This window comes from Dasypus novemcinctus, chromosome 22 (assembly GCF_030445035.2).
Source record: "Dasypus novemcinctus isolate mDasNov1 chromosome 22, mDasNov1.1.hap2, whole genome shotgun sequence".
NCBI lineage: Eukaryota > Metazoa > Chordata > Mammalia > Cingulata > Dasypodidae > Dasypus > Dasypus novemcinctus.
The window spans coordinates 28,858,200-28,880,618 of record NC_080694.1 but is presented as its reverse complement, the minus strand read 5'-3'; the positions used below and the strand labels follow the sequence as shown (position 1 = coordinate 28,880,618).

The 22,419-nt window shown below is 36.7% G+C and overlaps 1 protein-coding gene across 1 annotated transcript; it reads left to right on the top strand.

The window, feature by feature from the left end:
* The first annotated feature begins 327 nt into the window (after positions 1-327).
* On the top strand, positions 328-1,299 carry LOC131275279 (olfactory receptor 7A17-like). The gene has a single exon (XM_058285108.2). The coding sequence runs from the start codon at positions 328-330 to the stop codon at positions 1,297-1,299; it is 972 nt and encodes a 323-aa protein (XP_058141091.2).
* Positions 1,300-22,419: the final 21,120 nt, after the last annotated feature.

Sequence of the window (22,419 nt, the reverse complement as noted above, 5' to 3'; positions counted from 1 at the left end):
TGGGACTTTTGAGTTACAGCATTGTAAACTCATTGCCACAACTCTACTTGCCTCTTAGTCACAACTCAATACATATTCCACAAATGAATGAATATCTCATGAAATCCATAGTGTTCATGAATTCTTGGTAAAGGGCTGAGTTTGGGGGATGGAATTCCTAGTCAGAGGTGGCACTACAAATACCCTAAAGGGATAAGATCTATATAAATAATATAATATTAAATTTATCACTGAAATAGGCAATGTAACATTTCTGTTTGGATAGTGCTACTTGCTTTGTGAAACTATCCATGTTCCTTTTTGTTTCTTCTTAGTCTCATCAGGCACATGGGACCTGGAAATGAAACGCAAATTTCAGAATTTCTTCTCCTGGGATTTACAGAAGTTCCAGAAGTGCAACCCCTCCTGTTTGGGTTGTTCCTGTCCATGTACCTGGTCACCATTTTTGGGAACCTGGTCATCATCCTGGCCATCATCATTGACTGTCACCTTCACACACCCATGTACTTCTTCCTCTCAATCTTGTCCCTTTGTGATATTGGTTTATCCTCCACTACTGTCCCAAAGATGCTGGTGAACATCCAGGCACAGAGTAGAGTCATAACCTATGCAGGCTGCCTCACCCAGATGTATTTTTTCTTGCTCTTTGGAGGGTTGGATGACTGCCTCCTGGCCGTGATGGCCTATGACCGCTTTGTGGCCATCTGCCACCCCCTTCACTATACAGTCTCTATGAAACCCCAGATCTGTGTCCTGATGGCTCTGGGGTCCTGGACCATGAGTGTTATGGAATCCTGTTTACAGAGTTTATTGGTGTCACAACTGTCCTTTTGTTCAAGTGTAGAAATCCCAAACTTTTTCTGTGAACTTCGTCAGATGGTCCAACTTGCCTGTTCTGACACTTTTCTCAATTACTTAGTAATGTATTTAATAGCTGGAGTGCTGGCCGGGGGTCCCCTTGCTGGAATCCTTTTCTCCTACTATAAGATTGTTTCCTCTGTATTTGCAATCTCGTTAGCTCAGGGGAAATATAAAGCATTTTCAACCTGTGCATCTCACCTCTCAGTAGTCTCCTTATTTTATTTCACGACCATAGGGGTGTACCTCAGTCCTGCTGCTTCACACAACACACATTCAGGTGCACTGGCCACGGTCATGTACACCATGGTCACACCCATGCTGAACCCCTTCATCTATAGTCTGAGGAATAAAGATATAAAGAAGGCTCTGAAAAAATGCTTTGGGAGGAAAGTCTGCAAAGTGTCATTTGTCTTGCAGCAGCTGAAAGGCCAGTTTTAGCAGCTCCTAAACCTTCAGAGCTACATATTTCCTTTCTTTGTTCAGTAGGTGCATATAGACCTGCCTAGAGTCAAGATGACCTCAAAAATGAAGAAGTAAAATTTTAAAGCACACATTGTGTTATAGAGCAAGATTTTATTTTTGATAATGAAAGAGTTCTCCTTGAAGTATGCATGATTCATGTACATGTTTAAGGAGTTTTTCAGTGTTGTTCAGGAATGGATTGCATTTTCTGAATAATTTCATTGGATCACCTCTTGTTCCTGGTTGAATTCTACCAATGCTGCCTACGAATATCACTTCTTGATTTCCTCTGAATAGAATTTCTGCTTTTGTTCAAAACTGTCATAAAATTTAAAGAGGTGACAAAATACAACCTAGGTATTTCCTCTATCAGTCAGTAATTTATCTCTTGTATGTTCAAATCTCTAATCTATATTCTTTTCTTAAAAAAATCAAATTTATTGATACAGCTTAATAAAGCATACAATCCACCCAGAGTGTTCAATTAATGGTATTTGGTTAATCACATAGACCTGTATTCATTAATTTCTAATAAATATTCTTGATCAGCTATGACTAAACACAGGAGGTTGACATTTTGGCTATCATACCTCTTTTAATGGAGTGTTCTGATTTGCAGCCATAAATTGCTACTGCACAAACCTCCATGCCATTGCAAGTACTTATGGCTACCTAGATGTTGACATTCATTGTATGATATTTTAAAAAACAATTTTATTAAATAATAATCACACACTGTACAATACATACAAAGTGTACATTCAGTTGCCTTTGGTATAATTAAAGGCTTCTTCATCACTGAAATCAACTTTATTTACTTTTACAATTTATTTTATTTTTTTATTTTAATTTATTTATTTATTTTTAATTTTCTTAAATTTTTTATTTTTTTATTCATTTTTAAAAAATATTACATTTAAAAAATATGAGGTCCCCATTCACTCTCACCACCCCCACCCCACCATTCCCTCCACAGCCACACTCTCCCCCATCATCACGACACATCCATTGCATTTGGTGAGTACATCTCTGGGCATTGCTGCACATCATGGTCAATGGTCCACATCATAGCCCATACTCTCCCATGTTCCATCCAGTGGACTGTGGGAGGATCTACAATGTCCGGTAATTGTCCCTGCAACACCACCCAGGACAACTTCAAGTCCCAAAAATGCCTCCACATTTCATCTCTTCCTCCCATTCCCTGCACCCAGCAACCACCATGGCCACTTTTTCCACACGAATGCCACATTTTCTCAATTACTAACCACAATAGTTCATGAATAGAATATCAGTAAGTCCACTCTGATCCTTACTGTATTCCTCTTTCCTGTGGACCTTGGCTTGTTTGTGTCCATTCCACATCTATGTCAAGAGGGGGCTTAGAGTCCATATGGATACTGGATGTAATCCTCCTGCTTTCAGTTGTAGGCACTCTTGGCTCTGTGGTGTGGTGGCTGACATTCTTCAACTCCATGTTAGCTGAGTGGGATAAGTCCAATAAACCAGAGTGTAGGAGCTTGAAGTCTGTTGAGGCTCAGGGCCTGGCTATCATATTGTCAGTCCAGGGATTCAGATCCCCTAGATCGATCTTAAACCCCAGCATCAACTACAATTCCAGTAAAGTAACAGGGAAGGCTTGTGAAAAGAGATCACATCTGAGTCCAGCTCCATCACGCAGAGAAACCAACTCCAAAGAAGGGCCAACTGACATGGCAGTGAACTCCATCTGCCATGACCATAAAACCTGTGGGTGTCTTTAGCCCTCAAAAGAACCAATACCTGGGGTTGTATCTACTTTATCTGTCACTGAGACATTGCTCAGGTGTGCATAAGGGCAATCCTTCTGACAAACTCCAGACTCTTTTTTAGAGACTCATAGCCATATAAACTCGTTTGTCCTTTCCATTTCCCCCTTAATTTAGGTCAAACAGCATTTTTAACTCCTGTTATTATATGTAGACAGGGATATTCTGCTGGTCCACGTTGAACCTTTAATTAAAGGTCATTTTCTAGTTACATGATCAGCTGGTACTTGGTAGTGATCCCTCTGTGCCAGGCAGGCTCATCCCCGGGTGTCATGTCCCATGCTGGGGGAAAGGCAGTGCATTTATATGCTGAGTTTGGCTTTGAGACTGGCCACATTTGAGTAACACGGAGGCTGTCAGGAGGGAACCCTTAGGCACAGTGCTGCTCTAGGCCATGTTCTTATTTCAGGTGTGCAGGCTCACAAGCATAGTCATTAGTATCAGGGACTCGCTGTTGGACCCTCATTCCTTCCTGGTCTTTGTTGTTGCACCCCGGGGACTGCTGCTGCTCCCCTAGGGACCAAGGAAGAGCCCCCCCCCACCGGCCAGGAACCCAGCACTCCCCCAGTTGTTGTTTTTAATTGTTTCCACTATGAGTATATCCAAACATTTCCATGCACCCCAGACACATGCCCTGTATAACTCCCTGTCAACCCTATGTTCCCTGTCAATAACATCCCATACCAGTATTCCTCTGCTGCCATTGTTGAACCACTCTGTGATCCAAAACTTCCTGAAAAGTGAAACCCAATATAATGCCAGGTTCCCCTAATAGTAAAATGGAATATAGCAATGAGTTTAAAGGTTAGATACAGGATACATATTGATTTGGAAAAATTCTACAGCCTATCTTTTTCTTTTTCTTTTTCCTAATTATTGTGCTTCTCTTCACAAGAGCCCTAGATCACAGTAATTCATATATACAATATACAGTACTCCCACATATCCAATATAAAATCTTTTCCCTTCCACAGCAATAATATTTTAACATATTTGTTGCTGCCTCCCTTCACCCCTCCTCCTAGCCTTTGTTATCTCCCTTTTCCAGCCGTTGCTATCCTTCCCGCCAGTCCCGTCCACTTAGCCAACTCATAATCTGCCCCCTTTCTTAGTCACCGCCTACCTCATAGCTGCCTGCACAGCTCCGCCTATCCACTACCGCCCCGTAGTTAATCCACCCCAGTTCCTACCCCTCCCTTGACCCAACCTTATATAATCAAGTGTATTTCCGCAATAAAGTGGACTAGCTCACTCTCACAGGCTGTCTCCGTGGTTTTTACCGCGCATCCCCCACACCTGGAGAACCTAGGCCTACGCGCTGGCCTAGGGGCTCACTGCCGAGCTGTGGAAGCCCGCCCGGTCCTCGTGGGTTGCTAACTTAAAATAGCAAGCCCACAGCACATATTCATACCATATTTACTGAAACTGATATACAAATATTGAGACAATAGCTTTCAAACAAGGTAACATTTTTGTTTATATTGTGGTTTATACTTTAGGCTATACAATTTTTAAAATGTTTAATATCCTATGTTTTACATTATGATTTACATTATTAGTCTGTTAGCCCCTATATGTTTTTTGGTATCATATTACATGTTTTATATCCATCCTCGTGTACGCTTGTGAAACACTTCTATTGCCCTCACTGTTACGTTGGTTCCATCTATTCAATATCTATTGCCCCCCCCTCCTTGGGGCCCACAATGACAGTCAATCTTCATTTCTTGAGGGCCATGTTCAGAGATACTTGCACCAGTGTTGAGGGCTTGACATGCTCAACTGCCCTAATGCCCTGGGAGCCACCATTTCTCTTGAGAGATACAGTTCCCTCTATTTGATGGCATTAGTCCTCCCCAGGATGTGGGTATACCTTCACTCTCATTATATGGGTCTCTACCTGATGGTATAACCCACTCTGGCAAAATGAGCATTCACATATTCCCTAGAAGTCTGCTTTAAATCAGATTATCCCCTTTAAGTATCTTAAACAGGTAACTTTCCTTATTATATTTTAAAAGGTTTCCTCAGCATTATACTCTCAACCAACACCTGATATTCTCCTATGTTCATATTCCCCCAATTTCTTGGGCAATATTACCCATTTGTCCATCCCTAGCCCCCCTCAAGGCCACAAAGGCCCACCCAAAGGTAACACTATGCCCCCATTTTATCCCTTCCTTGTACACATACTTATTGCCAGCTTATCATAGATTTCCCCTATGAAGATGTCAGCTTATATCCTTCCTCTACCCCCCGATTTCCTGTAAGCCTATCTTCCAGTCTCTAGCTCTCTGAGGCAGCTTGGTTTACTTATTTCATATCATTGAGGTCATGTAGTATTTTTCCTTCAATGCCTGGGTTGCTTCAATCAACATAAGGTTCTCAAGATTTATCCATGTTATCATGTATGTTTGTAGTGTATTTGTTCTGAAAGCCGAGTAGTATTCCATTGTATGTATATATCACATTTTATTGATCCACTCATCTGTTCAAGGGCATTTGGGTTGATTCCAACTTTTGGCGATACTGAACAATGCTGCTATGAACATTGGTGTGCATATATTGGTTTGTGTCCTTTTTTTCAGCTCTGCTGGGTATATACCCAGCAGTGGAATTGCTGGGTCATATGGCAAATCTATGGTTAGTTTTTTGAGAAACCTCCATACTGTCCTCCAGAATGGTTGGATCCTTCTGCATTCACACCAGCAGTGGATGACTGTTCCCATTTCTTCACATTCTCTCCAGCATTTGGATTCTTCTTTTTTCAAAGCTGCCAATCTTATGGGAGTAAGATGGTATCTCATTGTAGTTTTGATTTGCATTTCCCTGATAGCTAAAGATTTGGAGCATTTTTCATGTGCTTTTTAGCCATTTGTATTTCTTCTTTGGAGAAGTGTCTGTTTAGATCTTTTTCCCATTTTTTAAATGGGTTGTTTATCTTTTAATTTCAAGATATAGGAGTTCTTTATATTTGCAAGTTATAAGTCTCTTATCGGATATACGCTTGCCAAATATTTTCTCCCATTGTGTAGGCACCCTTTTTACTTTCTTGACAAACTCCTTTGAGGAGCAGTAGGCTTTAATTTTGAGGAAGTCCCATTTATCTATTAGTTCTTTTGCTGCTCGTACTTCTGGTGTGATATTCATGAAGCCATTTTCTATTACAAGGTCCTGTAGATGTTTCCCTACACTGCTTTCCAAGGTCTTTATGGTCTTGGCTCTTATATTTAGGTCTTTGATCCATCTTGAGTTGATCTTTGTATAAGGTGTGAGATGGTAATCCTCTTTCATTCTTCTACATCTGGAGATCCAGTTCTCCAGACACCATTTGTTGAATAGGCCATTCTCTCCCAGTTGAGAGGGTTTGGTGGCTTTAGTGAATATTATACGGCTATATATATGAGGTTCTACATCAGAACATTCGATGCAATTCCATTGGTCTGTGTGTCTCTCCTTATGCCAATACCATGCTGTTTTCACTACTGTAGATTTGTGGTATATGTTGAAGTCAGGTAGTGTGATTCCTCCAATTTCATTTTTCTTTCTCAAAATGTCTTTGGCTATTTGGGGCCTCTTTCCTTTCCAAATAAATTTCATAGTTAGTTTTTCCAGTTCCTTAAGGAAGGCTGTATTGATTTTTATTGGGATTGCATTGAATGTGTAGATCAGTTTTGGTAGGATAGACATCTTAATAATATTTAGCCTTCCTATCCATGAACAGGGAATATTCTTCCATTTATTTAGGTCTTCTTTGATTTCCTTGAACAGTCTTGTGTAGTTTATAGTGTATACGTTTTTTACATCTTTAGTTAAATTTATTCCTAAATATTTGATTTTTTAATTTACTATTGTAAATGGTATTTGTTTCTTGATTTCCTCCTGAGCTTGCTCATTATTGGTGTACAGAAATGCTACTGATTTTTGCGCATTGATCTTATAACCTGTGACTTTACTGAACTCATTTATGAGTTCTAGAAGCTTTGTTGTAGACCTCTCAGGGTTTTCTATGTATTGGATCATGTCATCTGCAAATAATGAAATTTTGACTTCTTCCTTTCCAATTTGAATACCTTTTATATCTGGTTCTTGCCTCAGTGCTCGAGCAAGTACTTCTAAGACACTGTTAAATAGAAGAGGAGACAGTGGGCATCCTTGTCTTGTTCCTGACTTTAGAGGGAAGGATTTTAGGATTTCTCCATTGTAAACAATGTTGGCTGTAGGTTTTTCATATATACTCTTTATCATGTTCAAAAAATTTCCTTGTATTCCGATCTTTTGGAGTGTCTTTATAAAGAAAGGGTGCTGTATTTTGTCTAAAGCTTTTTCTGCATCTATAGATATAATCATGTGATTTTTGTCCTTCAATCAGTTTATATGGTGTATTACATTGATTGATTTTCTTATGTTGAACCATCCTTGCATACCTGGAATGAATCCCACTTGGTCATCGTGTATAATTTGTTCAATGTGTTGTTGAATACGATTAGCAAGTATTTTGTTAAGCATTTTTGTGTCTAGGTTCAATAGAGATATTGCCCTGTAATTTTCCTTTTTTGTGGTGTCTTTGTTTGGTTTTGGTACTAGGGTAATGTTGGCATCATAGAATGAGTTAGGCAATGTTCCTTCTTTTCGAATTTTTGGAAGAGTTTCAGCATGATTGGTGTTAGTCCTTTCCGGAATGTTTTGTAGAATTCACCTGAGAAGCCATCTGGCCCTGGGCTCTTCTTAGTTGGGAGGATTTTAATGACTGATTCTATCTCTTTACTTGTGATTGGTTTGTTGAGATCATCAATTTCTTCTTTCGTCAATGTTGGCTGCTTATGTGTTTCTAGGAAATTGTCCATTTCCTCTGAATTGTCATTTTTGTTGGAATATAGTTTTTCAAAGTATCCTGTTATGGTAGTCTTTATTTCTGTGGGGTCAGTGGTGATATCTCCTTTCTCATTTCTTATTTTGTGTATTTGCATCTTCTCTCTTTTTTTTTTTGTTAGTCTCACTAAAGGTTTGTCAATTTTATTGATCTTCTCAAAAAAGCAGCTCTTGGTCTTGTTTATCTTTTCAAGTGCGTTCTTATTTTCTATTTCCTTTAGTTCTGCTCTTATCTTTGTTATTTCTTTCTTTCTTCTTCCTGTGATATTACTTTGTTGTTTTTTTAAATAATTCCTCCAAATATGCAGTTAGTTCTTCAATTTTTGCTCTTTCTTCTTTTTTGATGTATGAATTTATGGCTATAAATGTCCCTCTCAGTACTGCTTTTGCTGCGTCCCATAAATTTTGGTATGTTGTGTTATCATTATCATTTGTTTCAAGGTAGTTATTGATTTCTTTTGAGATTTCCTCTTTGACCCGCTGTTTTTCTAAGAGTGTGCTGTTTAATTTCCATATCTTGGTGTGAAATCGGGGCCTCTGGCGCTTGCAGATTTCCAGCTTCACTCCACTGTGGTCAGAGATATTATTTTGTATGATTTCCATTTTTCTGAGTTCATTAAGCCTTTCTTTGTGGCCTAGCATATGGTCTATCTTCGAGAATGGTCTATGTGCACTTGAAAAAAATGTATATCCTGCTGTATTTGGGTGTAATGATCCTTATATGTCTATTAGATGCAACTTCTCTAATACACTGTTCAAATATTTTGTTTCTTTAGTGATTCTCTTTTGAGATGTTCTGTCCAGAATTGATAGTGGTGTATTAAAATCTCCCACTCTAATTGTAGATGCGTGTATTCTTTCACTTAGTTTTTCCAGTGTTTGTCTCACGTATTTAGAGGCACCCTTGTTAGGAGCATAAATATTTATGATTGTTCGTTCTTCTTGAGACATTGTCCCTTTCACTAAAATGTAGTATCCTTCTTTGTCTCTCACAATTGTTTCACATTTAAAGTCTATTTTGACTGATATTAATATGCTACTCCTGACTTTTTTTGGTTATTGTTTGCTGGTAAGATTGTTTTTCAACAATTCACTTTCAGCCTTCATGAATCTCTGGGTCTAAGATGTGTCTCTTGTAGACAGCATGTAGGTGGGTCATATTTCCTTATCCAGTGTCTCAGTCTGAATCTTTTTTATAGGTGAATTTAATCCTTTGACATTCAGTGTTATTCCTTTCATGGAATTATTTATGTTCACCATATTTTGATTGGACTTGTGTTTGTCATATTTTGTTTGTTTTTTCTTTCTTCTCTTTTTTCTTATTTTATTGCTCTTGAACTCTCCCCCAACTCTGCCTGTCCTGTTTTTTCCTTTCTTCTTGCAGAACTCCCTTTAATATTTCTTAAAGGGGAGGTTTCCTGTTGACATGCTCTTTCAATTTCTGTTTATCTGTGAATATTTTGAACTCTCCATCATTTTTGAATGCTAGTTTAGCTGGGTAGAGTATTCATGGTTGGAATTTTTTTTCTTTTAGTACCTTAACCATATCATACCACTGCCTTCTTGCCTCCATGGTTTCAGATGAGAAATCAGCACTTAATCTTATGGAGCCTCCCTTGTATGTGATGGTTTTCTTTTCTCTTGCTGCTTTTAGAATTTTCTCTTTGTCTTGAACATCAGATAATTTGACAAGTATATGTCTTGGGGTGGGCCTGTTGGGGTTTATGATGTTTATGGTACGTTGTGCTTCTTGGCTATGTATATCTGTCTCTCGCAGTAGATTTGGGAATTTTTCAGCCATTATTTCCTGCAACACCCCTTCTGACCCCTTTCCCTTCTCTTCTCCTTCTTGGATGCCTATAATATGTATGTTTGTGCGTTTTGCATTGTCATTCCTGTCACTAAGTCTTAGCTGGATTTTTTCTGTCTTTTTATCAATCAATTCTATTATCTGTTTGATTTCTGATGTACTGTCTTCCACAACATTAATTCTCTCCTCTGCCTCTTCTAATCTGCTGCTATTTGCTGCAAGTTTATTTTTGATTTCTTGAACTGTGTTGTTCATTCCCATCTTATCTGTTATCTTTTTGCATATGTCTGCAATTTCCTCTCCAAATGTTTTCTTCATATTGTTAAACTCTTCCCTTACTTCATTAATTTTGTCATTGATATATGTCCTGAGATCTTTAATTACTTGTCTGAAATTTTGCTCCCCATCTCATTTTTTAGTTTATTCATTGGATTCAGCCATGTTTTCCTGATTACTGGTTTGGTTTATAGATTTTTGTTGCTGTTTGTTCATCATTTTATCTTGACAGATTTAACCAGTCCTTAGTTTCTTTGTCTAGTCTTGGGGATTAATTAGCTCTTGTTCTTGCGTAAGTGTTATATCTTCTCTTTGTCACTTTGTTCTTCTTATTCTAATTTCTTGTTGCTGGCTGAGTTCACTTTGAAGGAAAATATTAGGGACAGGGAAAGGCAATTGTGCAAAAAAGGAAAATGTTTAAAGTAGTATTGGTAATAAATGTTACCAGAGCAACAATATGAGATATGGGAGGATTGGTATTAGACTCATGTAAGTTGTGTAGAGTTATAGCAGTAAGTAGAGTACCTATAATGAGGTGGTCAACTGAATATGAGAGGGATATAGTATGAATTAAAAAGCCAGTGTTTTCATGTGGGAGGGAAAGAGAAAAGAAAGACAATAGTATCAACAGTGGATAAAAGACAGAAAAGAAAACAAAGGTATTAGAAATTAAATGTGTAGACAATTTGGGGACCAAAGAAAGGGAGGTGGAATATAGGAGAGACAGTAGATGATGGAGGATATCAAGGTGTGGGTGAAAAGGGATAGTGTAGGTGGCCAAAATCAATTCACACAGAAATGAGGCAGTGGAGGATGAGGAAACCCAGCAAATGTGAGGTATTCCCTGCAGCACTTAATGTATTATTAAGATAACATAAAATAAGAAGAAAAAGAGGGAAAAGAAAAAAAAAAGATAAGAAAAGACTAGGAGATAATGCAATATTAGCAACCAGGACACTTACGTGAACCTTCTCTGTCACCATCCCACCAGATCGATGTCCACACACCTCCTGCCCTGTAAAATCCCGAAACAGCCTGGTCCTGAAGAATTTCCAATGCTGCCCAGCCACTTCTTTGCAGCAGAGACAATACGGTACACTCACTCAGACACCATCTTGCCCCACCTCTGACAATCTATCTTTTATATGGTTCTTAATGATTGTAATGTCTAAGTACTTTTGTCCACTTTCAAAACTTCTTCTCACTTCTAAACTCTTTTACCTCTGACCAATTATGGCCTTATTTACTCCTTGGTCCATTAGACCACTGACTCCTAAGCTTTACTGTGCAAACAAATCATACAATCCTGTAAAACATAGATTTCAAATCAGAAGGTGTGGGATGGGGTCCTAAAGTCTGAATTTCTGAAGAGGTCCTAGGTGAGGCTGATCCTGTTGGTTCTTGGACTCCACTTGTGATGCATCAGAAGGTTGTGGGCTGTATTTCCACCACATGAATAGGTTAATGAACGAGAACTTTTCCTGGTGGTATGTGCTACTTTGTGAACAAATATCTTAGTCTTAGACTGATGTCCATCAGGCAAGAAGATCCCACCCCATTATTCATCACATACACAGATTTTGTTATTATAAAGATGATCCTCTTGGTGGAAATGGGATCTTGTCACTGATCACATTCCTACTCAATCTATTTACACAGGGCTTTGCAAGTGAAAAAGATTTCCACCTCATAGTCCTCAGTTATGCCTATAAACATATCTCAGTTCAGTTTCTGACTCCAATATACCATGTTTTTGGATGTTTTCTTATTTTTGTAGCTCTTCTCTGGGTGATTTCTACTGATGAGGAGTGAATATTATGTAACTCATTGTATGAGAATTCCCAATACCATCCATTCTGCAAAAGGTACATGGCACACACAAATGGACTGTTTGGTGATGTTTTCATAGATAGGGAGTATATAGCCTTGAAAAGATTAAAGTTTGCAGTAGACCTTTACAATTTAACTAGAGACTGCACAGGTTATGCCAGGCAGCTCTGTGCTTCAGGCTGTGTTTCACTTAAGTGGATACATCCTGATCTCCTAGCTCCCACACCCCTAAATATGAGAAAAGATATTCAAGCTCATTCCTCTTAAAGGAAATTCACATTAAACTGCACTAATATGACACATTTCACCTATTACTAAAATAATCCAAGGGAGTACTCTGCAGTACATATTTTCTGTGCCTGGCTGACTTCTATTCAGTTTCAGCCTCTTCCCTCCATTTCTAAGGAGACCTACCTTTTAGGCTCAATTACCAACACAATCCCTTTCTTAGCATAAATCACAAATTGTAATTATGTGTCTGGAACAATATTGTGGGTGCCCAAACACTCACATCTCACAAGACCACAGGGGTAATTTGAATTATTAGGCATCTGGAAAATTATCCAAGGCATAGGAGTTGGGACTGCTGAGGGAGGTTTGGAGAAAAAATATAGGAATGTCTACTTCACAACTCCAAACAATCCAAAATAATTTACAAGCCACTTAGGTATATTTTATTATTGTTCTTTTCCATGCCCATTACAAATAATTCTGATGGTATAAAACTTTCTTCAAATTTACAGTCTCTTGAAAAAGTATCTTCACCAAGTTACGAACAAAGAGGATTGATTTTAAGAATGGAAAGTTGAAGAGAGTTAAGAGTGAGAGTTGTTTTTCAAGAGTAGAGGTGATTTGACCTAAAGAAATGAAAAGAAAAATTCTCCCCATATTCCTTTTCAAACTACTATAGTATCAAGTATCTCAGAATCACATAGGATCATGTTTTCTATCCTTCTTCCCCCTCAAAAAGTTGATGATCCAATGAGATGGAATAATATTAGCACAGTTAGTTGCCTTTGAAAGTCTTCCGCATTTCTCCACAAGGCCTTATGTCATCTCTGTAGTCTAGACCTTAGAGAAGACGTAGTCTCTTTTTTATATCAAATGAAAAGTGAAACCATTCACCAGAACTAGTGGGGAGGACAATTCTTAATATTATGTTGGTGGAGTTTTCTGTGCCTGTTTTTGACTATTGGAGATTAGACTAAGACTATGATTCTCAATCTCTGGGTATATCAGCATATCCTGGAAGAGTTTCTACAGATTACTGCCCAAACTGGATTTTTTTTTAGGTCTGAGGTGGTGCTTGATAATCTTGATTTCAACAATTCCTCTGATATTGCTCTCTCTTGGTTAATGTATGGCCATGATTCTTTACAAAGGACAACTTTAATGCCACTTGACTCCTCCCATTTCCTAGCTAAAAGTCTTGATAGTCATTAAATTTCCCCATTTCTTCATCAGCCATATAGAAAATAAGCCCTGCTTTCTTAAGCCCTCCTTAAAGATATCCAGCATAAGGAAAAACCATAAAGCAAGCCTACTCTAACTCCCTTTTATGGACAAGTTCCATGCTTCCTCATGGGTCAAGCTAGCAAACCTAACTTCATTTAATAAAGGTGTCCTCCAGGTGATCTGTACATACTACACTTTATTAATACTCCCAGCTGCATTCTTGATTTGTGAAAACTGGTGTTCCATTAGTTGGTGCAAACCCACTGCAAAAGTAGCTTTCTATTTTAATGGTATAAGTCATAGGGGGTGTGCAGGCAGTGTACTTTTGGCATTCATCCAAATCTCCAGAATGGAGTAAATAGTTCATTATCAAACCAGCCAAGTAGGCAAATACATATTACACCTGTCTATGTAAGCTTGTCTCCAAGGTTAATATGTGGTCTAATAACATAATTATTTAGAAGCACTTATTGAAAATATAGATTCACAGTCTTCTCTCAAACTCAGTAAATCAGAATTTAAAAGGTCAGGACTCAGAATGTATTTTTTTTTTCACAAAGACACACCATGTGAGTTCATTCATCATATATTTTTTGGGGGTCTGTCAGTAAGGATGGGTAGGCTAAGAAGATAAGAAGTTTCCTAAGTTACTAAGGGCTAGAGAAAAAATCACAGGGTGTTTTCACTTAGAAGTAAAAGTGGGATTAGTGTTACACTGATAACTCCCAAGATTTCTCACACTGTCAGATGAGAAGAGAAAACCACACCCTTAATACACTGGTAAACCTTGGTGACAGAATGTGGAAAAGTAGAGAAAATTCAGCATCTAGCTATATGATTCACATATATTCCTAGCCTTTGCTTTTGATAATAATGCATGAAGGATGTTCTCTTTGCTTAGAAACATTTCTAAGTGTGAATTAGCAGTAATGATTAAAATCATAAAATGCAGTATGATCTTAACATTCGCTGTCATTATTAGAAGATTTAAATAAAAGATTGAAGTCAGATGTATGCATTCAAATTACAGTTCTATTCCTGTTCTTTTCCTGGTATCTTTGTGTACCTATTACCTTTTTTTAGAATCTCATGTCTCTTTCTATAGAACTAGTTCAGTTTTGGTGCCCCTAACTCCATTCTTATTTTCTTCAAGAAAATGCTCAATTTTGCTCACCAATACATTACTCTGTATTGTTCATAAAATACCATCTTCCATAACTTGATATAAATCCTATACTAAAAGATGCTATTGCAAGTTGCATTTAGGGGACAAGGAGTGGAGACAATTCCACAGGTGACAGGAACTGTTGAAATCAGAAAAAGAACAAGAACTTAGTTCAGCATGTGGCATTGCTATGTTCACTTTCTGCCCTTTCAGAATTTGTGATATGAGTGTTCTTATGAGTCAGTTTCCTACAAAGCTGAACATGGCACTGTGTGTGTGTGTGTGTTTGTCACCACATAAATATATGTTAAATAGATGAGCAATAAACCTGAGTGACACTGCCAGTTCATATTCATAGGAAAGAAAAGGAATTTGCTTCAGTAGGACTTAATAAACACCTTTTAGGAGAGATGTAGGTGCAGTCCTCTTAAACATAAGGGTGAATAAATACTTCCTCCATGGCTTTCCCCAGGGGACATAGCTGATTAATAATTCTACTGTACATTCCATGTAATTTTCTGATCTTATAAAATGATTTTCTGCCCTCTTGTTTTCTCTGAACAAATTTTAATCCAAATCATTCTTGAATTTAAACCTGTTGCAAATCTTCAAAATTTCCATTTTGGCCTGTTCTGTAAAACCCATTCAAAATGTTTACTATATTTACTTTCCAAAGAAAATCTATACATACTCATTTGGTTGATATGCTTTGTGGACAAGAAAGAAGTGTATTCAACTAAAAAAATAGTCATATATTTTAAAAATACTGCATGATTTTAGCTTTTTAATTCACAGGAAGCTGTTTATGGTCACAGGAATTAAATAAAAAATGGAATTATTATATCATTTGTCAAATGGAATGAGTACTCAAAACAAATATTATTCCTTAAAAATATGGAAGTAATATACAAGTCAATGTAATTTTATATTATTTTGTTAAGGAGGTGGGATGATATAAAGAAGTCAAGTGTTCTGCCTTCTCAACCCATTGAACAATTCAGAATGTACTTCAATGAAGTTATGATTAAAACAATGGCAACATTAATGAGCATTCCTCAGATAACATGCACCATAAAATATCATCATCAGATGATGACATTATTTTCTTGTGTTTCCTTATGATAGGTATACAGTATAAATACTATTATTCCAATTAAAAATTGAAAATAAAACAACTGAAAGTGGTTCTGAAATAACCCAAATTCATCTTCTGGAAACTGTGGGAGAAGAGATTCAAAGACAAATTTTCTGATTCCAAATAAAATATCTTTGGCTGTTCTGCACATAATAGGAGAAGCTCCATTTCTATCTCTTTTTTCCCCTTTCTCTATCCAAACATGTTAACAAATATCTTTGCCTTTCTTACCACGAAATGATTGTAAACCTGTGTTGAAAATACTCTGTCATAGAAGTGCAAGGTATACCAATTACTTCAGGTAAGTAAATGAAGTAATGCCACTGGCATGACTGTAAGATGTTGTTTCTATCCAATGGCCTTTGAAATATCTTTGGTGGAGAGATCATTTTAAAAGTGTGAAATTACAACTGGGGATCACAATTGAGGTGATGAAGAGGCTGTTGGCAGAAGTGAAAGTTCTCACACTCTAAAACCTTTAAAATGTGGTAGGAAACTCATAATACACTAGTCAATTATCTCAGCAATATTTAATTGGGATTACCACCAGTGCCACAATTTAATTATAAAATATTTTAAATTTAATGTCAAATTAGAGATGAATGGCTAGTATGTGTCAAGCTTTGATTTTCTGATTTTATCTTGTAATTATTACTTTGACCCTTTAACCCCCTCACCCTCTACCCCACAACAACCAAAATGCACTCACCGCTACTAACAACAACCAAAAACAAGTTGTCAGGAATATGCAGTTGGCTATAGCTATGACAAAATTTAGGAGACCAAAGAAGAGGAAGACTTTAGTAGTAATATGAAGAGAGATCTCTTAAGTGAGGCTCAACAAGTCATCTGAATGCTTGACTACATAAAATACTTTTTTTTTGTATCTGGCAGGAAAATAAGCTTTTTGAACATACCCCAGAAAATCAAGACCCAACTTGTTGCCACTGTTTTAAAAGATGTTTCCTGCCAGAATTCAAGGACTTGTAGAGTCACTTGTCTTCCCTCACGTATTTCAGAAAGCTTGGAGATTTGATCTAGTTATAAAAATCAGTGTAAATTGTCCTTATTACAAATATCATATTATTTTACTAGGAAAGCAAGTAAACAAAGAAAATAACTAAAATTAAATCAACTGTAAGTTGATAATTTGATATTCTCTAAATGTTTGAGTGCATATTTTCCTAGATATTTACTTAAGAAGCTCTGAAAATTTTAATACACTAATAAAGCTAGATTTCTATTAACCTAATTTTAGAAGTTTAATCTTTGCACTTAGTTCCCTGAAGGATATTTACCAGACCTTCTCAGTGTGCTTACAGGAATAAGATAAAGTTTAAAAGCAAAAGGAGACAGAATGGTGTCAGGAGCACCTTACGAACCAGTAAATCTGAATTTTCTCAGAGACACAAAGCTTGATATCCTTAAGCATTTGGCACAACTATATCTAAAGAATGGTTTACTAGCCGCTGAAGTCAAGGACAGGTTGAAGTTGCTGAAACAATGCAGGACTGCAAAATTGCACATGTCCTCACCTCAAGACCCCGGCATCATTTGCTTTTTTTTTACTTGTTTTTCTTCTTACTTACCCCTCTCCTCTCCTCTCCTCTCCTCTCCTCCCTTCCCTTCCCCCGCCCCTCCCCTCTCCTCTCCTCTCCTCTCCTTCCCTTTTCCCTTTTCTCTTTTCTCTTTTCTCTTTTTTTTCCTCTTTTCTCTCCTTTTCTCTTTTTTCTCCTTTCCTCTTTTCCTTTTTTTTTGCCTATAAAAATCCTAGCTCTCAATTTCATTCTCAACTATTTAGGTAAGTTTGACCCAATTATTTCCTGGCACACCTGTAATAAATCACATTCTCACTGAGAGACCTGTTTCTCCTTTGTGGTGCCAGATGGGGCAGTTGCCTCTATTATTTTGTATCTGCACTTAGGGTAACAATTTTGGAGATCAGAGTCTAGAGTCATGTTTTTCTTGGATGCAGTCCCTGTAGCATTCCTGTGCAATTTTTTGACAACCGCAGGGTTTCTCTGGAACCCTTAGTTCTATATCTAGCAGCTGCCCAGGGATTTCCCTTGAGGTCAGAAACTGGAGGATCTGATTGGGCTTTCTGCTGTTCATTGGCACTGGGTGCTTTGAGTGAAGGTGATTTTGATGCTGAATTTTCTCTGTGTTAGATAAGATTGTGAAATACATTCTCCTCCCTGATTTGTACTTACTTGACTTTCTCATTCTGCTCCTGCCAAGAAGAGTGTAGGATTGGTTTTGATGGCCTGCTCATACTGAAGGGACCATTGGATTGCCACTGTGGGTCTGCTCTTGATAAGGGGACTGTTGAATTTTTAGTTGATCTGAACTGATTTATATGGACTTGGTGGGTTTCCATCCCATTATCCATGATCTCAGATTTGGGGTCCAACTGTTGATTTTGTCATTGCATTTTTGCTTTGATGTGAGAAACTGTTGACTTTGAGGAGCCCCTGATATTGATGTTCTGTTTATTATTCCTGTTGGTGCTTGTGTGTGCAGCTATATCTCATCTGGGATGTGTTTTGGAAAATTGGTCTGTATTTGGAAAAGACCCTCTTAAGAAAAAGAAAATGTTTTTCTATTTCAACATTGCCTGGCCACAGTATAAATGATGGTGTAAAGTAACATTTAAATGAGCTTTTAAATTTCAATACTTTCTTGCAATTAAATTCGTTTTGTAAAAGAAATCACCAGTGGAATTGGTTTAACTGCTGGAGAAGCAGAAAGCCTTAGCAAAATTAATGTTCTCAGTTTTGTTTCCATTTTAATTCTAATGGAATCTGTATAGCCACATTAATAACATTTGCTTTGTTAAAGTTCAGTAACTTTTGAACTAGACAACTCTATGAAAGTAACAGAGGGAGGAAAAAATAGAAAAAATGTTAGCCGCTTTTCTAAGCCTACAATTTTACCATGACTTAGCATTGACAATGTGGCTATAGAACATTGTTCAGAAATGTGTCCTTGTAAGTTTTCTCAATACAGCTCTCTACAATACTGATAAAACAGTAAACTACCCATGAGCTATCAATGATCTAGTAGTATTGGAAATGAAGTTATGTTTCCATATTACCAAATTGAATCATTATTCTGGCAAATTTACTTAGTGTTAATAGTAACTGTTTGTTATAAGAGCTTGCTTGGAGACAGTTTCCAAAGACATTACGGTAGTTTAAGTAACTATTGTATATAGAAAGTCATTTTTTTAATTAAAGAAAAAGAAATTAATTTTCTTCTAAGAAAATGAAATGACTGGTAATAAAGAAAGAAGAAAATGTGGTACAAAATCTAAATGATACAGAAAATTCAGAATACAGAAAAATTTTTTTTATCATCAAACTTAGGTAAAGATATGATGGGTCTATTTATAGTATTAAAAAGCCTTACCATCAAATAGTATACTCAAGCAAAATTAAAATTTGTTTTTTCTCTGTTATCATGACAAAGTTGCTTAAATCATTAGTATGGTTCAATAAAATTTCATTGATTTTTTCCTCCTGAATAAGCAGTAAACAAAGCAGAAAGTCTGTTTTGTCAAAATAGCTTTTTGTGCTTTAACTCATTGTGTCCTTGGTTTAAGGGAAAACAGTTCTCTCACTTTAAACCCATAATGTCCAAGTAACAACTTTAAACATTTTGCTTTCTCAAAGGCAAATTCTGAAAATTATCTTTTTATTTCAAATGATTTCAAAATATTTGTTCTTTCACCTTATAAAAAGTAAAGTACAAAAAATAGTTAAGTTCATTTGATATACCACAAATTACATTGGTAGTGATTAGAAAGTGTATAAAAATTTTTAAAGTTTGACTGACTTCAGTGTCATAAGATTCTCTTGTGCATTTAAACCAGGCCCCTAGTGCTGTGCATGGTACCTCCCAATTTCAGTTATTAGCTCGATTGGTCTCTATGACCCCTAAAACAATAAAGGTATCTACCACATCTCCTGGTCATGCTCTTGAAATAGATGGAAATATGTTGGTCCATTATATTACTTTGGCTCTGCCAACTGCAGATTCTTTGGCATTACCTCCATACTCACTCTGTTTCATTTACCAGAGATGCTATGCACCAAGCTTGTGAAATTTAAATGTATGCATATTTTAAGATTCCTGAAAAATATTTCCAACTTATCTTCCAAAATTGTTACTCTATTTATATACTATTATGAATGAACTATAGTAACTCTTTCCACATCATTTCTCTATGAGAGATTATTATTGTTTTCACTATTGCAAAATGGTTGAGGAGTGCATTGACTCAAGGCTGGATGTGTTTTTATATAGGCAAGTATTGGGTATTGAATCATGACCCCCAAAAAGGCATGTACTGGTCCCAAACCCTGGTCCTTGGTGTGTGAACCCATTTGAAAACAGAGCCTTTGAAGAAGCTATTAGTTAAGCTGAGCCCAATTTGAGTGAGAGGAGGCCTTAATCCAATATGGCTGGTGGCCTTAGATGTAAAACTAATTGGAAGTCATTGGGAGCAATCAGATAAAGGAAATCAACAGAACACAGGGGAGGAAGGAAAATATATTGTTATGTGCATTTCCATATCACAGAAAAGCCAGAAACTGCAAATGTTGCCAGCCTGTAAACCAAATGATACTGATCTTTGGATTAAGCAGTCCTTAACCTCTGAAATCATGAGCCAGTAAATTTCTTCTTAACCAATGCCATTATATTATATCTGTTTTTAAACCTAGTAACCAAATACAAACCAGTTATATTCCTCTTTTTCTAATTGCTACTGGAGTATTTAACTTGTTCTTATTGATTTATAAGAGTTTATAAAAAACATAATGTCTATCATAGTTTACCTTTAATATTAGACATTTTATTTTTTTTATCAAGATGCAAATTATTTATTCTTTTATCAAGGGCATTTCTGGCAAAGTAAATCTTTAATATTTATGGGGAATCAATTTCACTTATTTTGACCTATATGTCTTTTGGGTTTCATGCCATGCTTAGAAAGATCTTACAAAATCCATGGTAATTCTCCTGCATGACATTGCAATGAAGGATACAGACCATTATATATTTTTCATAACTTACAAAATTATGCAGGGTGGTGTAAACTATAATATAAACCATAGTCCATGGTTTGTAGCAATGCTTCAAAATGTGTTCATCAATTGTAACAAATGTACCATACTAATGAAAAATGTTAATATGGGAAGATGGGGGGGAAGGAGGTATTTTTCTGTAAAATTTAGGCAATCTAAAGCTTCTTTAAAAATAAAAAAGTATTAAAAATGAATTAAAAATAAAATCCATGCCTATATAGGTAGTTTCCTTTTTCTTTAGAAATTTTGCAACTTTGTCTAAAATCAATTGTCTACAGAAGCATGGGTTAATTTCTGAAATCTCAATCCTATTGCATTGGTTTAAATATCTATCCCTCTAACAGTCCAAAATTTTTATATGATTGTATATTTGTAAAGTTTGGAAATTAGTAACTGTCAGTCTTCCAAACTAGTTCTTATTTTTCAAGAGTATTTTGACAAACTTGGGACATTTTGTAACTCTAATTTGATTTTCACCTTTTCTATTTCTGAAAAATAAAAAATATTGATGGGATTACATTAAATCAGCAGATTTCTTTGGACTTTAGTGATGTCTTAACTATATTCTCTTCAAAATCTTAAGGTTGGGAGGTTAAATAATAATTTCCTGAAAAGAAAATAACAATAGTTAACTATTCTTTTAATGGAATCATATAAAGACTCTGGAAAATTTAAGCTGAGCTGGAGAGGATGAACATGAATTACATAGGTGAAAAGGTAAAAAATACTTGAGGCTGATGGAAAGCTTATGCAAAAGATCCTGCTAAGAAATAACTTGGAGTGGATGGAAAACTGAAATAAGACCCATCCATTTGAAGTGCAGGAATGAAGTGGGAGAAGGATGGACAAGATTGCAGGAAGGAAAGGGTGTTATTGGTTAGGTTAACTATTAAATTTATACCCAAAGAATGGGAGAGGCACTAAATTGTTTTTAGCAGGGTGATATTGTGAGGTAATTTACAATTCTGAAAGATTATCATAGCTGCTGTGTGAAAAAAGAATGAGGAAGAAGCAAGAGTAGTTGAAGAGAAATGCAGAAAGAACACAAGATGGTGAATTAGGCTTTGGAAAGTACTGTATCATGCATGATGAATCAATAATAGATTAGATGACTGAGATTTTATGACTGAATTAAGGATGACTCTCCAAGGATTTATATAACATGGGTCATGAAGACATTTTTATTAACTCTTGAGACCCATGCAAAGGAAAAGAGGGGCTTGGTTGGGTCAGAACTTGAAGGAGTTTTTTTTTTTTTTTTTTTTTTTTGCATCAATCCTTGTAACTACAGGAAATATTTTTTCCTGATCTTTAATTTTTTTCTTTTTTTTAATTGATTTTGTAAAAATATTACATTAAAAAAATATGAGGTCCCATTCGACCCCACCATCCCCACCACACCCCTCCCCCCCAGCAACACTCACTCCCATCATCATGACACATCCATTGCATTTGGTAAGTACATCTCTGGGTATGTCTGCACCTCATGGTCATTGGTCCACATCATGGCCCACACTCTCCCCCATTCCATCCAGTGGGCCCTGGGAGGATTTACAATGTCCGGTGATTGCCCCTGCAGCACCATCCAGGGCAACTCCAAGTCCCAAAGGCGCCTCCACATCTCATCTCTTCCTGCCATTCCCCATACCCATCAGCCA

What these genes read in the sequence shown, in the direction of transcription:
- LOC131275279 (XM_058285108.2), top strand. Translation starts at nt 328, where the DNA reads ATGGGACCTGGAAATGAAACGCAAATTTCAGAATTTCTTCTCCTGGGA.